Source organism: Bactrocera dorsalis, chromosome 2, assembly GCF_023373825.1.
Source record: "Bactrocera dorsalis isolate Fly_Bdor chromosome 2, ASM2337382v1, whole genome shotgun sequence".
NCBI lineage: Eukaryota > Metazoa > Arthropoda > Insecta > Diptera > Tephritidae > Bactrocera > Bactrocera dorsalis.
The window spans coordinates 64,457,075-64,475,006 of NC_064304.1; the positions used below are offsets into that span (position 1 = coordinate 64,457,075).

Here is a 17,932-nt window from a genome sequence, read left to right on the forward strand (position 1 = left end):
TCCTTCTCGAACCGTATAGCTCTAATTTTATATCGGCCATTATTATAGCAATAGTTGTAATACAAAAATTCTGTATAAAACCAAGGGAAGCCCTGATTTACAAGTTGGAAAAGTTTCGACACAAATCATGAATGAAACAAACAATTTTCGTAGATCTTTACAACCACAATTTAATAACATACCATACTTTCAAAGCTACTTGAGGACAAGTAGGAATTTGAGGAGGGAGAGTTAACACAACAAATATTTATTTTAACATAACAACATTCATTACAACAATGTCGTTGTTAAAGTTCAACAACATACAGAAATTTGTTAAAACAAACATCCACTGCCGCTCCCAGAATCGATCGACATGATTGCTAAGCAATAAATAATAATGAAAATAAACAATCATCCGCTTCAATATACTATAAATTCTGCTGATCACTCAACATCCGCTAAACTCTGCCGTTAAGAACGCCGACGCCGCTGCCGTTGAACCACAGCTAGTTTAGGGTATTTTTAAGATACTATGTTCAGTTACATTTCTTAACTCAATAAAGCAAAACTTAACTTATATACTTGAACAGGCATATGAATTTATATCCAATGTGCATCCAATAAAAATAAAAATGAATAGGAACACAACTCATAAGTTTACAGAAGAGATAACATTAATCACTCACACACAAGTATTAAATTGTTCACCTAAAATCAACCCCATATCAAGCGGCATAAACAATATGGCGTAGACATCGCTTACGCGATTATAGCCTAGTTAACAACAGCGCGCCAGTCGTTTCTTCTTTTCGCTACGTGGCGCCAATTGGATATTCCAAGCGAAGCCAGGTCCTTCTCCACTTGGCCATACAACGGAGTAGAGATACTGCGTCGAATACTTTCAGAGCTGGAGTGTTTTCGTCCATTCGGGCAACATGACCTAGCCAGCGTAGCCGCTGTCTTTTAATTCGCTGAACTATGTCAATGTCGTCGTATATCTCGTACAGCTCATCATTCCATCGAATGCGATATTCTCCGTGGCCAATGCGCAAAGGATCATAAATCTTTCGCAGAACCTTTCTCTCAAAAACTCGGAACGTCGACTCATCGGTTGTTGTCATCGTCCAAGCCTCCGCACCATATAGCAGGACGGGAATTATGAGCGACTTATAGTGTTTTGTTTTTGTTCTTAGAGAGAGGACTTAATTTCTCGAACGCCTACTCAGTCCGAAGTAGCACCTGTTGGCAAGAGTCATCCTGGGTTGGATTTCCAGGCTGACATTGTTGGTGGTGTTTAGACTTGTTCTAGGATAGACGAAATTATCTACGACTTCATAGTTATGACTGTCAACAGTGACGTTAGAACCAAGTCGCGAGTGCGACGACTGTTTGCTTGATCACAGGAGATATTTCGTCTTGCCCTCGTTCACTGCCAGACCGATTTGCTTTGCTTCCTTGTCCAGTTTGAAGAAAGCAGGGCAGGAGGGAAAGCATCGGCATACTCCAACAGCTGTACACTCTTATAAAAGATTGTACCTGTTCGATTAAGTTCTGCAGCTCGAACTATTTTCTCCAGCAGCAAATTGAAGAAGTCGCACGATAGGGAGTCGCCTTGTCTGAAACCTTGTTTGGTATCGAACGGCTTGGAGAGGTCCTTTCCGATCCTGACGGAGCTTTTGGTGTTGCTCAACGTCAGTTTACACAGCCGTATTAGTTTTGCGGGGATACCAAATTCAGACATCGCGGCATAAAGGCAGCTCCTTTTCGTGCTATAGAAAGCAGCTTTGAAATTGACAAAGAGGTGGTGTGTGTCGATTCTCCTTTCACGGGTCTTTTCCAAGATTTGGCGCATGGTGAATATCTGGTCGGTTGTTGATTGCGAGGTAGGCAGTATGTTTTCTCTCCACTGCTGTACATAAGGAGTTTGAAATGCCGTCCCACAGTTCCCTTATACCGAGTTGTTGACGAGTGCTCTCAGAGAGCAGGAGTGCAAGCCGAGTAGAGAATCGTTCGGCTGTCTGTTGTGATTGCAGTTTCTCGAGGTCGAACCTTCCTTGTGTTTGTTGGCGTGCATTTTTTGCTGCACAGAGGCGGGTGCGAATATTGACTGCAACAAGAAAGTGGTCCGAGTCGATGTTAGGACCTCGGAGCGTACGCACGTCTAGAACACTGGAGACGTGTTTTCCGTCTATCACAACATGATCAATTTGGTTGGTGGCTTTTCGATCCGAAGACAGCCAGGTAGCTTGCTGTATTTTCTTGTTCTGGAATCTAGTACTACATATAACCATATTTTGGGCCCCGGCGAAATGGATCAGCCTTAACCCATTTGGGAATGTTTCGTCGTGGAGGCTGTATTTACCGACCGTAGTGCCAAAGACACCTTCTTTGACCACCCTGGCGTTAAAGTCGCCAAGCACGATTTTGACATCGTGGCGGGGCAGCTCTCATAAGTGCGCGCCAAGCGCTCATAGAAGGCATTTTGGTCATATCGTCCTTTTCTTCCGTCGGGGCGTGGGCGCAAATCAGCGATATGTTGAAGAACTTCGCTATGATGTGGATTGCGGCTAGACGTTCATTCACCGGAGTGAACAATAGTAGTCGGCGACGGAGTCTCTCTTCCACCACGAATACCACACCAAACTTGCGCTCCTTTATATGGCCACTGTAAATGCCACAAAGGCCTACTTGTCTCTGTCCTTGTTCCGTCCTTCGCATTTCTTGGACCTCGGTCAGCCTTTATTTTCACGAGGACATCAACCAGCTGGGCAGCGGCACCTTCCCAATTAAAGGACCGGACATTCCTGGTACATGCCGTAAATTTGTAGTCCTTATTTCGTTTGTCATGGCCGTCATCAAAAAGGGTGTCACACATCCGAGGCTTGCTGTTCCTTTTCATTGGTATGATTTTTTATGTGCCTAGCGCATAACCCTGTGGAGGAGATGTTACGACTTCTCACTTTAGCTCGCCTTCAAACGGATATTCTTAGGCTATCCAGAGGATACTTGGTCAAAGATTGGAAGTCGTGAGCTGCTTGAGTCATATATAAAAGAATCGTTTCTGGCCACTCTCAAGTGAATGGCGATCAGAGAACTTCCCTCACTTGCGTGAACTTCTACACATAACTCCATCCTCCCCATATAGACCTACACATATATTTAGTTATTTAAGATACTTTGAAATATTGTATATAAGCAATGAAAATATCAAATTTCGAGATAAGACTTTTCATTTCCCCCCACCCATATAGAATCACAAATTATTTTTTGAGGTCAGTGTTTGATGATACATATAAATCAAACATTTTTGGTCCTTCGAGCGGGATAAAGAGCTCGGCCAAATTAAATAGTGCTGTGTTTACAAAACAGGCAATATACAAAAAAGCACTGTTCAAAATACAAACAAATTAAAACAAAAATAATTGTAAGGCGGGTGTATATTCCCGCATTTTAGTAACATTAAAATAATAATTATAAGACGGGGGTGTATTCTCGTACGTTAGCAACATTAAAATAATAATTGTAAGACGGGTGTATATTCCCCCATATTAAACCGAACACATAAGCAGAGACTAAACGCAGTGATCTAACTGCTATCCAAGAAAAAATCATGGGAATAAACGGGAACAAAATTCTTGATGCCCAGGCAGATTTATCCGAAATGGTGTTGTACACGTCCAACACTTTAGATCGAAAAACTTTTATATTCATGAGGAAAATTGAAAACCTCAGAAGAAAAATGGATGACCTTACTATGGAATTAACGATTAACAACGATCATTTAAAGTGTTTAGACTTTTTATTTGTAGATATTCAAAATCTTAAAGACAAATTAGATTTCAATGAAGAAATTTTTACAATATGTCCCAAGTTATGGTACATGACAACGAGCAGATGCCGAACACAGAAAAAATGCTGCGTCTTCGTCAATGCTTAAAAGGCGAAGTTGTACGAGTAAAAAAAATTATGAAGCTGCATGGAGTCTACTTAAGCAAAAGTATGATGATCAGCGAATTATGTTAACAACGCAGGGGGACAGAATAATGATACTCCAATTGTCTACAACTGCGACGAAACCAAAACTTATTAATGCAATACAAAAGATAGAAGAAGAAAAACCAATAACCGTTCGATTACTCCCTCTATCTTCTGCAAATATAAAAAAAACCAATTGAGTTAGTTAAAACATCAAACATGGCAAAAGAAGAAAATTTTGCAAACTATAAGGAGCCAAAAAGTTCAGCTCGCGAAGCTGCTAAATTGCAGAACCAATTCGATTGCTAATTCAACATTGGACTCTGATCTACCTGACGAAGAGCCAAATGAAGAGCGGGAATTAAAGCCGCTGACGATGTAGGCATGACAGCAGAAGGTGCAGAACTGAACCCAAAAGCCAAGATGAAGAAAATTGGATGGGATGTCTGCCGACAAAACAACTACAACAATCACCGAAGGACGGAATCAGTGCAGCAGAGTATACAAACATACAAAAAAAGAAAGGTAAAATCAAAGGTACACCGTCGTCGGACGTAAAAGAGGAAAAACCTACAGGACACGAATTTGAAAAAATAGTTACTTGGAAACTGTCACTAATGCAACACAGGAAGGCGATAAACATCGTGAACTTCACTTAGCTGTCGACCATGACAGGATCGCAAGCTGTTGTCACCTTTCCAGCAGTCACTTTTGCGGTCCGGGAGAATGTTAAAAATTGAACATGTCGTTATATTTAATAAGATAAGATAAGAAATATCATATACATACATACATATCCATATACAGTAGGGTGCTTCAAAAAATTTTTTTTAATTTTTTTCCAACTCTTGCCCCCTCAAATGTTAGTGATTGACAAACAAAAAATCCTCCCTCAAGCCAGGCGCTGTAGCTTAACTCTAAGGGGTCGCTATTTTTTTTTTTAGGTTCCCATACATTTAACATAGGAATTTTCGTTTTCACCAACTAATTTTCATTTCTCAAAAATAACTATTACATATTCATAAAGCTGGCCTTTCAAACTTGAAAAATTTCCGCGATACAATTATTATTCTCAGAAATATTTTACATAAATATTTTATGTTTATTGAAAAAATTCAAAACTTCAAAGCACTATTTTTAATCGCTTAATTGAGATAATCAAACTTTGTCGCAGAAATTTTTAAAGTTTGAAAAGTGAACTTTCTGAATATGTGAAGGTTATTTTTGAGATACGAAAATTAGTTGGTGAAATTTTAGTTTCAATGAAAAAAGGAAAATTTCTATGTTAAATGTATGGGAACCTAAAAAAAATAGCGACCCTGCTATTTTCGTTCCACTGATGTAAACTTTGGTAAAATACGCTAATATTTTTTTTTACGCGAAAAGCGAGTGTACAGCGCATTACGGGAAATCAAATATGCAGTGCTCACAGACTGGATAGAAAATGTATTGGCGATAATCGATCGAATTCTGATCTTAAGCGGATAATGAAAATAAATTCCAAAAGCGGCTGAATAAGGATCAACATGTGGATTCGACGTAAAACTTTTCCAAGTTATGAATCAAGTGTGGAAAATATTATTTGTGATTAAAATTGAGAAAATACATCAGAAAAAAAAAAAACAGCACAAAAATTACTTAAGCTGTGATTAAATTTTCGGTCTTTTTATGTTTTATTATTAAATATTTATTGTTAACACATTATAAAATCGGAATCGATCTTCAGTACTCGAAGTCGATTAAGAATCGATTCTTGACATTCCGAAAAATCGATTATTTTACGAGAAGAATCGGAATCGAGTTTACCAGCCACTCGGCCATTGGCAGCCATTGCGTGCACATATATTATAATAACCTCCGTACAATAACCACCACAAAAAAAAATGATTTTTTTCCATGTTATTTAAATGGAATATAGAAAATTTTACAGAGGCACCTCTTAATATTATTATTAAGAGCTCATCTTTTGAGTGACTTTTTTTTTACCTCTTCGAAAGTTTTTATCCTCTTTTTCTCTTGAAAAAAAAAGGTTGCCCCAGAATGACACACCCTAATTGAGCAGAGGCATGAACGATGACAAACTCTGATGAGTCGGCGTTACAAGTTTCGAGAGAAACGTTCTGCGAAAAATTTATGGTTCTTTACGCATTGCCAACGGCGATTACCGCAGTCGATGGAACGATGAGCAGCACATGATATACGACGACATTGTCATAGTTCAGTTAATTTAAAGACAGTGGCTACGCGGTGGATGGTTTAGAATATTTGGTGGGGTATACTATACATATATAGAAGTTATTTATAAAAAAAACTGATGCCGAGTGTACAGAAAATACGAAGTATACTTGGTATAATTATATCTAATCATATATCATATAATCGGATAAAAAGAGAAAAAATAAAGAATAAACACAGCCAAATAATTAATATATATTTTTTTTTTCACATTCGTCCCACTGTAAGTAGAAGGAGCATTCCAAAGTAAACAGAACTTTTTGAATCTAGCGCCCCCTGGTGGCACTATCTATATGTCGATGTATATATAGGTGCGTTAGAATCTGATATCTTTATCGATAAAATAAATTGATTTTGCCGAAACATCCATTTGTTCTGTTTTATTTTAAAGTCCTGTTTACTTTGGAACGCACCTTGTATGACGGTATAGGTTCAATGACGTCAAGATATCCTTGTCTTATATGAATGTTGGTACGAAGTTGACTTTGCCATAAATATACGACTTCCCGCGCTCGGTTTCATCCAAGGATAGAGGAATGCCAACTCCTTCCAGTGTGTGATCGTCTCAAAATTAGCGTTTTTTATGGCATTATGCATAACAGCGAAATTATTCAAAATACACTACTTTGGCCACATAAATTAAAGCACTCAATATTTTTTCTATTAAAAATTGCGCAGCTCAACAAAGGCAAAAAGCAACAAACCCTGCATACGAGGTGTGTTCAAAAAGTATCGCGAATTTTGTATTTTTTCAAAAATTATTTATTTATTCATGAATATCTATTTTGTCCCCTTCAAAGTAATCCCCATGAGATATTATACACTTGTGCCAACGGTTTTTCCAATCTTCGAAGCACTTCAAAAAATCATTTTTTTATCTTCTTCAGCTCCTCCTTCGTGCCAACTTTATTTCGTCAAGAGAAGCGTAACGTCGTCCTTTCATGTGCCTCTTCAGTTTAGGGAACAAGAAAAAGTCACAGGGGGCCAGATCTGAGGAATACGGTGGCTGCGGCATCATTAGTGTGTTGCTTTTGGCCAAAAAGTCGCGCACAAGCAACGATGTTATCGTGGTGCAAAAGCCATGCTCCCCAATCTCATACTCCCTACTAAAAATATACGAAAACTTATGCAGAAAGTTTTAACAAAACTCAGATGGAAATACATATATAAACTTTCAGTCTAGAAATGTTCTGTTCTACTCAATGAAAATCTTGCTTTTGTTTCAAAAGAAATTCGTATGCTCTAAGAAACAATGATGTCGGCAAATTCCCATACCAGTGAAAGTGAAGTGAAGGGTGAAACATCTACACCAGAGTTATTTTCCTACAATTAACTCAGTGGTTCAATATGTAATAAAGTCAGAAGTGATAAAGCAATGTGTCTAGCCATTGTAGGTGAAAGGATATTATTTTAAAGACAATTGTCGAAAGCTACGAAGCTTTGTATGGGAGAGTTGAAAATTGGAATTTGAAAAATAGAGTTTTGATCAAAGTTGTTACTAGGAACAACAATTTTACTCACTTAAAGATCTTAAACAACTAATCATAGCCTAAACTAAATAAATTGTGTAATTTCTTTATATATGTATTTAAAAATATTCGATGCTTCATTATTATGTAAGTGTAGTTTGATTAGTTTTATTAACTTTATACATTTCTGATATTTAAAACATTACATCATTAGTACTTACATGTGTTCGAAATCCGCCGTTTCTGTATCTATACCAATATAGTTAGACTCCTCACACAGCTCTTGTGATGTTACCAAAAAAAAAATTTGGGTAGGAGTCAAATTCAAAGATGGTAAACGAGCCATTCCTTTCAGCGGCCCGGTTATAGATAACATTGAATGATATGATATTTGCATTCCTCCAGAGTGTATTAGTATCTCCATTTGACTGTGATTTGAGAAAACCTTGACTGATTCGGGTACACAGCGAATTGCTTTATCCTCGAAGCTTTTCGTAATAGATCGTAGAATTTCTTTGGCAATGTGGACGCCAACTGAGGCATACTGTAGATATGGCGGTAGTCTGTCATCAAAGTATGGCACCAGCATAACGGATAAAGGAACCACTAAAAATTAAAGAAGTAATAGAATACTTAATTTAAATATTCTCGACGAATAAGTTTTTTTTCCATTAATTAAGTTGTAAGACCTACTGTTTACTGTATTTATTCAGACATACACAATTTAAATTAATAAAAGAATATGTTTGTATACAAGTACACACATATACAAGGTCTGTCGCAAAAGAAACAGGTCTGTTAAAAAAAACAACAAAAAATTAATATTTTTCAAAAGTTATATTTTTTTATTCAAAGTAGTTTCCTTGTGCTTCGGCGCAGCGTTTAGCCCGGTCAATTAGCATTTCAAATGAGTGTTTAAGGTCATTTTTCGGAATGCTCTTGAGAATATCGGTCGTCGCCTTTGGGATAGCTGAAATGTCAGAAAAAGTTTTTGGCCTCGCAGATCTGTAAATGCTTTCTATTTTTCCGCTGTATATGTAATGGTTTATTACATTCCTTACATTGGAAAATTATCTATTGACAATTTGTCCTATTTCGTGCAATGATTTTTTTCCAGGTACAGACTCAAAATGAGTTTCCACACTTCAACGGTTATCTTTTTCCGCGACCCATTTTGCTCAATCTATGTCAAGGCTAAACACATTACTAAAAGTCAATTGCTCTAATTATTCATTAATATTCAATATCTAACAGAAGTCACTAAAAACGGGATCAAAGGAAGTCAACTTAAAGAGGACTGTTCACATGAGCTATGAGCATTCTGCAGCATCGCATCACCTCACGTCACAACACCTCATCACACAACAGTTCAGCACACACCACTACACACACACGCATCAAACACAGTACCTGACACCGCTCAGTATTACAACACAACAACCACACGATCATTAGCGAGACGACTCGGATTAATCTAATATTCACCACCCAAACTATCAAAAGGGATAGATCTGAACGGGATCATTCTTTTTTTTTTCGTTTCATCCGCAGAGTAAGACGGCCCGCAACGATACATTTGTTTTTGAAACCGCAACCTCCGCATTTTTTTCCAATTTGTGACTTCCCGCCAAAGTGATGTTGTGACGTGAGTTCCGGAATTCGCCGCTGTGTCATTGTGTGAAAACAAATACAAAAATAAAAAATTATTACATAAATTGTTATACCAATAGAGAAAAAATTCATAAGTATACTCAATTAGTGAAATCAATGCAGTGTGCGATAGAAATGTTCTTATTTGGCATAAATATACTAAGTACAAGTATATCGAGTAAGTATACTAGTGTTACACGTCAACAAATGGTCCTTCGAGCCTTTCCGAAAGGCACCTAACTACAAAGGAAAAAAATATATATGTATATACATATATTAAAGTGAACACAGAATATACAAAATCACGGTGAAAAAAAAATAAAACACGGAAAGAAAGATCACACAAGTTGAACACACAAAAAACAAAAGGAAATAGGAAAGTGAAGGAAAAAGATACAGAAAAGAAACAGAAATTGTACAGTGAGTGAAAAAACAACAAAAAACCTACTAACATTAAAACGGGCGCGGTATTAATACAACAAAATTTATCAAACATAAAACCTAAAATCAAAAGGGGGCGCGTTATAACCACACATAAATTAACAAACATATAAACATATATACATAAGTCCCAGGAGACTACGCTAACGAACAACAAACGAGGAAGAAACCTAATCAAAAGGGACAGCGCTGGACATATGTACATACACACACATTTATAGAAATTAACAGAGGAACAAACAGGGACGAAAAAGGGGATAAGTAAAAAAAACCCAAAACCCCTGGCGGAAAGTAATGTGAGTCCGTTCCATATACTCGGTAAAACTGGCGCATCCTAATAGAACAGCTCAATTCACCACAGCTGATGACTCCATATCACACCACAATTGAGAACATCACCCAGCAAGCGGCCACCACAATATATATATTATGTAATAATACAATACCACTCAACACAACTCACCACACTTCTACATCAATCAACCCACTCAATCAAAAGGATGGGAAAAGGGATAGCGAACACATTCGATACACACATTCAGTGAGAATACCAACGCATAACACAAGCACCGGCTGTCGCCCTTTTTGGAATTTTATAATCGCCGCCCGGTTTTCGACATTGATTTAGATTAACATTACAATTTTTAACATCAAAATTTATAATTTGGTTAAATTCTTAAAATACGAATAAAATTCATTTTTATTTAAGAGCGTGCGCTTTATAGAAATTTTGTACTCGTTTAAATATGGTCCTTCGAGCCATAATGAAAGGCACTATAGATTAGTGAAACAATTAAAAACAAACGGGAAAAATTAAAAAAAAAAAAGAATTGTGTGTTGAACATCCATCATCCATTATAGAAACAAATGCAGACAGCCGTGGCGCCAGACTCAGCAATTGTTTCGACAAGCAGACAGCCGCGGCGCCAGATGTTTACAACAAGACAAATGCTATTCCATATACCTACAGCTATTGTTCATAATAAGGGATGCATATAGCAATACAAATACAACTTAATACTACTTTTGTAACAATACATATTGCAATAAAAAAAACAGTGCAGTGACCAAGCAGAGCAAAAAACGAAAAAACCAACATACCCATATTATTATACTATATTGGAAACAAAAAATACGAAACAATAGAAAGTGCAGTAAGACATTAAAAAAGAACAATATACATATACATATATGTATGTATATCAAAAATGAGAAAAGGAGCTGTGACATAAAAATGTATATGTACATACACACATATATACAAGTAAATACATACATATTCAACAGTTCAACCAGCAAACAAGCAACACACAATCGGGCGCGAAACTAAAATACAAAACCTAAATACAAACAAAAACAAAACAACGGGCGCGAATCTAAACATCAAATTGTTAAACAACAAAACAGCTGGAAGACTTCAGAAGAAAGGAGATTCAATATTATACCCTACAAAGCCCAAAGTGAGCGTATTCATTTCATATAAGAACATATACTTAATTTATACTGCGTATATGTATGAATGTAAAAATTACAGATTTAAATGTAATGCCTGTAATAACAAAAAAAATACATTTACCAAACTGTTAGAAAATTCGAAAACAGTTCGGTAAAATCAACAACTTAACCTTTGTGTATTCAAACACACTTTTTCCAGCAACACTCTTTATTCTAAGTATTTACTTCCAAACATTTTTGGGTAACATCCCTGTGTTTTATAAAAAAGTAAGCAGGACTGAAAAAGAGAGAAAAACAAATAAAAAATAAACATAAACATTCATACATACATACATATATGCATATTAAAATACCATGTACAAAGTACACGTATATACTTATAGGCATAACCCACTTACTTACCGAACAAGTGTGATTTTACATATATGCTAAATTATATATTTACAAATACAAGGGATTTTTTCTATTCCGATTTCGTGCCCTCTCTCTATAGCGAAATAATATATATAAAAACGCTTACATACAAACATACGTCATACAAACTGACTGGGCTATACCCTATATACATTGGGTCTATTAGACATTAAACTTGTGCAAAAATATTAAAAAAAAAAGGTGCGTGGAGTCCCTACGCGCGGATGAAGTTATACTTCTTAGTGATATTCAGAAATGCATATCATTTTGTATGAAAGAAAACTAGAAAACTTAAATTCACATTTTATAAATTTATTATGCACATAAAATGAAGAATAAAGCAAAGTCTAAATGAATGAATTTTGACTCAGAAAGTAGTTCCGTCTCTTCGTTGCGGAAGAGAATATGCAGCGTAATCATCTCTCTTTTGTTCTTCGCCAATTTGGCTGCCGGATTGACTTGTGAAGATCAATTTTTTGTTGGTGACATATTCATATGTGTACGCATATGTATGTATGTTTGTATGCTTGTGATTTATTTGTTCGGCAATGTATGCAAATATATGTACATATAGGTATATATGAATGTATGAACATGCAAGTCAATGCGCGCACATGCGTATACATACACTCATATGAGCATGTGCAGATACACAAGATAGGATACAAGATGTATGCCTTTTAACATCGTATACTATACAAATAAGTATTTTTCTTACTAATAGAAATTAAAATAAAGAAAAATATTTATTTTTATAGTATACGATGTTAAAAGCAAAAAATTAAAAATTTATTCTGTCGGGATTCGAACCTGGGACCTGTGTTATAGCGGCCATACACAGGCGCACATGTGCGTTCGATCGGTATGTGTAAACATGCGGTTTACTCGTGTATGGGCTTGTTCGCGTACCGATCCATGTTCGCGAAAATGTTTGATTTTTTACGATCGGTGCGCGAGCATGTTTATCGTGTATGGCGTTGTGAGCGCACAAAATCTCATTTCTCTCGTGTCGCCGAGCAGTGAAGATCGCGGACAATTGCAAGTGTTAAGGGGAGAGACTGCTTTAGAGGCTTTAAAAAATCGATTTTTTTGAGGATTTTTTTGGGAGGGAAAGAAATAATTGATTCAAGCGAAATTTCTAGGCTTTATAGTCATATATTTGAACATCTTTCACAAATTTTTTGAATACGAAATCTTTGATATTCTGCCTTTAGGAAGCAATCACCCGATGCATCTCGCATATGCATTTATCAGGAAAAAAAAAATTCAAAGAGATTCATGTTTTTTAATAACTTATCTTCTACTTAAACTAAGAGAATTCCAAAAAAAATTTACTTTATTTTTTTAAAAATATGTTCAAACTTGACTTTTCCTAGTTTTTTTTTAGTTTAAATAGAAGACAATTTTATGCCAAAGATAATAAACTTTGCCCAATTCCAACTTTGCCCGCCAATTAAAATAATCGTAAAAATAAAAAACCGAGAAATCGCGCTTTTCGCTTTTTGCCCAAGCGCTCATATACTTGTATGAATCTGTCTGACGCTCGGACACTATTTCCCTTCTAGCTTCGACAATATTTCGAGTTCCAATCTATAACTTTGTTTGTTGTTAGATAATTTTTAAAGAGATTTAAGCGATTGTTTGAATCTTCTAAAGCAGGCTCTCCCCTTAATAAAGATTTCGTATCTGAATTTATTGATCTTATAAAAAATTAATTGGCAATTTGGCAAACGAAAAGTGATAAATATAAAAATAAAATTGAGAAAAATAAAAGTTGGAATAACTTATTAACGAAATACAAAGAAATAGATAAAAGTGCTACATTAGAAATAAAATCGAAGAAATGTTCCGCTTGCCTGTCGCACATGTTAACTGTGTGAAGAACGAACGCAAAATGGATTTGTGTGTCGTGTATGGGCAAACGAATTCACACAGATCGAACGCACAAGTGTGCCTGTGTATGGCCGCTATTAGCATCTTGACCTTCCAAGCGCTTACCGCCAACACCACCATTGACAATTAGGTTGCGCTGACTTAAGTATGATGTGGTTATGAATGCAAGAATCATACGATGGTTCTAATAATTTTGTTTAAGTATAGAAATATACATACTTTGTAGAACATTTGCTTTCGCAATAAATTTATCACAGCAATATACATATACATAATATGTATATACATATGCATAATATGTATATACATATACATAACATTGCTGTGATGCCCTGAGAAGTATAGTCTTAATAAATTTATTTTTAATTTTTTGCTTACTAATAGAAATTAAATTTATCACATCAATATTATGTATGTATACATATGTTTATGTATATTGCTGTGATAAATTTATTTTCTATTAGTAAGAAAAAAATATTTATTAGTATAGATTTCCAAAAGCACAGAAATGATTCTGTGAATTTATTCATTAAGATCGCCACTCAGAAGTCGTTTTATCCCTTGTAAGCGACCGATTTTCTTAAATCTCACGCTCCCAGATAAAACGATATACCTCGTCCTCGTGGGTCAATTTCAAAAACCACAGAAATGATTCTGTGTGATTCTGAAAGGCCAACGCAGAGTATTTCAATTAAAAGTCACACAAAATAGTTGAGAATTCGCAGAAAGGCAAACGAAAGAAAAAGAACTATAACTTCAATAATGTACAAGCATACAAACATACATATGCGCACACATGTGAATATGTCACCAACCGAAAATTGAAACATTGTTCTACAAAAACAACAACAGCATAAGCATGGCAAAATTGTCAACCTTTTCCGGCGTCGTATAAGAAGTATAACTTAAAAAAAAGGTTGCCTATCATGTAAAAAATAAATAAAAATATTAAGTGAAATTACCAGTAAAATAAATTATACCAACAAATACTTAATTTATTCAAATCTAACAATTAAACAAAAACGCAGCTCAACATTAATAAATAATTGAACATACATATATTATACTTGCATACATATTCGTATATATGTACATACATATTGTTACGAATTTACTGCTTGCTAGTTTACTTTGTTAGGTTCGTATCTCTGGATTGACAAATAAAATCAACACTGTTTAATTTAATTCAACAACTCTTTATTTCACAACTCGTCTACACTATAGCAGTTTACTCTTAGCACTGATTGATTACGTTGGCGCTGCCACGGCTTATATAGCCACGCACTTCTCGCTGATGCCGACGTGTCCTTCTAGAATATTGCGTCTGGAAATTACCAGAACATACGGCTATACGGCGCCAGACGCAAGCAGACAGTCGCGGCGCCAGACTCAGATATTGTTTACCTAGACAAGCAGACAGTGCGGCGCCAGATGTCTATTGTTTCGACGAGCAGACAGCCGTGGCGCCAGATGTCTACAACAAGACAAATGCTATTCCATATACCTACAGCTATTGTTCATAATCAGGGATGCATATAGTAATACAAATATAACTTAATACTACTTTTGTAACACTGCCCTCCACTAAAGCCTAATCGTCCCGATTAGGCACAAATCCTCTTGAACCAAATGGGGCGAGCCTCTCCAAATGTACTACTTTCATTTTACATCGTGCTTTTCCATTTCTTTGTATGCGGTACACCACGTCATTAAGTCGTTTCATCACCATATAGGGTCCTTCCCAGGCTGTCTGCAGTTTCGGGGACAAGCCTTTCTTTCGAAGTGGATTGTACAACAGGACCAGATCACCTTCTTCAAAACCTTTTGAATTTGCCGCTTGATCGAACCGGTCCTTCATCTTATTGCTCATCAGATGCGTATGCTGTCTTACCATTAGATGCAATTCATTCATTTCTTCCTTTAAGGCAGAACAATAATCTCCATCATTTCTTACAGCTGTAGGATTCGTTCCAAACTTAAGATCAGCAGGGAGTCGCAGATCAGATCCGAAAATAATCTTTGCTGGCGTGTAACCAGTTGTCTCGTGCTTCGCTGAACGATACGCCAGCAGGAACATCTGGATGCACTTGTCCCAATTCCGTTGATCTTTATCAACGATTTTCCGCAGATGTTCTTCAAGCGTTCGGTTGAATCTCTCTACCATCCCATCTGATTGTGGGTGTAACGCTGTTGTCGGTGTCTTGTGGATGCCCAATAATGTACAGACTTCTTGGAAAATGGAAGATTCGAAATTCCTGCCTTGATCTGAGTGTAATTCGACGGGCACTCCGAACCTTGTTATCCAATTTTCTACGAACGCTTCGGCTATTGTCTTCGCTTCTTGGTTTGGTAAGGCATATACTTCTGGCCATTTACTGAAATAGTCCATGACAACCAGTAGATATTTGTTTCCGGCCGTACTGGTTGGAAACGGACCTGCAACATCCATTGCGACTCGTTCAAATGGTGATCCCACGTTGTACTGTTGTAGCCTACCGCGACTTTTGGCTTTAGGACCTTTAGCTGCCATGCACTCTACGCAATTACTTATCCATTCTGCTATGGAATCTCGACAACCGATCCAGTAGAACCGTTGTTTAATCTTCTCTATAGTTTTTGTAATTCCAAGGTGCCCTCCACTAGGTCCATTGTGATATTCTTTCAATACTTTCGGGATCATGGACTTCGGTACTATGATCAGCAGACGAGACTGTTTGCCATCTTCGCTTTCCCAGGTACGATGAAGGTATCCATTAACGAGGTTTATGCTGTTCCATTGGGCCCAATATGCTTTTGCCGTTGGACTCTCGTTACTTATTTGTTCCTTTGGTGGTCGTACCCCATTTTCTTTGGCTATTATCAGCTTTGCAAGATCAGGGTCCTCCAGCTGATTGATTCTGATGCGGTGAGGAGTCCAATCATCTTCAGGTTCTATATTCAGTAATCGCACGTCGATTATACCTTCTTTTCCTTCTGATTTGGAGCAATTTTTACATTCCAGTGGACAAGGGCGACGTGATAATGCATCCGCATTTTTGTGGTGAATCCCCTTTCGATGTTCCGTTTCGAAGTCGTAATTCTGTAATCTTTCGATCCATCGTGTAATTTTGGCCTTCCGGATTCTTAAACTGTAATAACCATTTTAATGCTGCATGATCAGTCCTCAGCAAGAATCGTTGTCCATACAAATACTTGTGGAAATGTTTTACACATTCCACCACAGCTAGTAGTTCTTTTCGCGTCACACAGTAGTTTTTCTCTGGTTTCCCGAGCACTCTGCTGTAATACCCAATTACTCTTTCTTGCCCGTCGATGAGCTGAGACAAGACACCTCCAATTCCATAAGCGCTCGCATCTGTATCCAGGATGAATTTCTTTCCAGGTATTGGATAAGCTAACATCGGCGCCGTACAAAGTAGTTCTTTAAGCTGCTCAAACGCTTTTTCTTGTTCCAACTGCCATACAAACGGGCGATTCTTCTTTGTTAAATCATGTAAACTTCTAGCCACGTTCGCAAATCCAGGTACAAAACGGCGGTAATACGTGCATAAGCCGAGGAAGCTGCGGAGTTCATGTATGTTGGTGGGTTGAGGCCAATCTTTAACTGCTTTTATTTTTCCCTCCTCGGTGTGAATCCCCTCAGTTGACACTTTATGTCCGAGATATGTGACCTGCTTCTTCCATAATGAACACTTTTTGGGATTCAAGCGTAATCCGGCTGATGCTATTCGCTGAAAGACTTCCTCTAGATTTTTCAGATGATCATCAAAACTTTTTCCCATGATGATAATGTCATCAAGATACACCAAACATGTCTTCCAGTTGAGTCCTTTTAACACATGTTCCATCAGTCGCTCGAACGTTGCAGGCGCATTACATAACCCAAATGGCATCACAGAGAATTCCCATAACCCGTCGCCCATACTGAAAGCGGTCTTTTCACGGTCACGTTCATCGATCTCGACTTGCCAATATCCACTTTGTAGATCTAATGTAGAAAACCATTTCGCTCCAGACAAGGTGTCTAATGTATCGTCGATTCTTGGTAGAGGATAACTGTCTTTCTTTGTGACATCATTCAACTTCCTATAATCTACGCAGAAACGGGTGCTACCATCTTTCTTTTTAACTAAGACGATAGGTGAGCTCCATGGACTTATTGAAGGTTCGATTACACCGTTTTTGTGCATGTCTTCAATAATTTTGTTAGCATCCTCACGTTTTGCTAGTGGAACCCTACGCGGAGCTTGTCGGATTGTTTTAGCGTCCCCAGTATTTATGCGATGTTTGACAATGCCGGTTCTTCCTGTGTTTCCTTCGTTTGCAAATATGGATGCGTATTTTTCTAATAGTTTTTCTGCTTTTAATTTTTCATTTCCATGCAGTTCGTTCAGCAAATTATTTAGGAGTGTAGGACT

The 17,932-nt window shown here is 37.0% G+C and overlaps 1 protein-coding gene and 1 pseudogene across 14 annotated transcripts in view; both read right to left on the reverse strand.

Annotated features, from left to right (window-relative positions):
- The window catches only part of LOC105233125 (endothelin-converting enzyme 2), a 789,700-nt gene that overhangs the window by 13,382 nt on the left and 758,386 nt on the right, over positions 1 to 17,932 (reverse strand). For all 14 annotated transcript variants that reach the window (XM_049449945.1, XM_049449944.1, XM_049449943.1 and 11 more), the window contains one exon: positions 7,883 to 8,267. In XM_049449945.1, the coding sequence (XP_049305902.1) occupies positions 7,883 to 8,267 (385 nt within the window). The remainder of the gene's footprint in view (positions 1 to 7,882; positions 8,268 to 17,932) is intronic.
- On the reverse strand, positions 14,052 to 14,181 carry LOC125776982 (small nucleolar RNA U3; annotated as a pseudogene).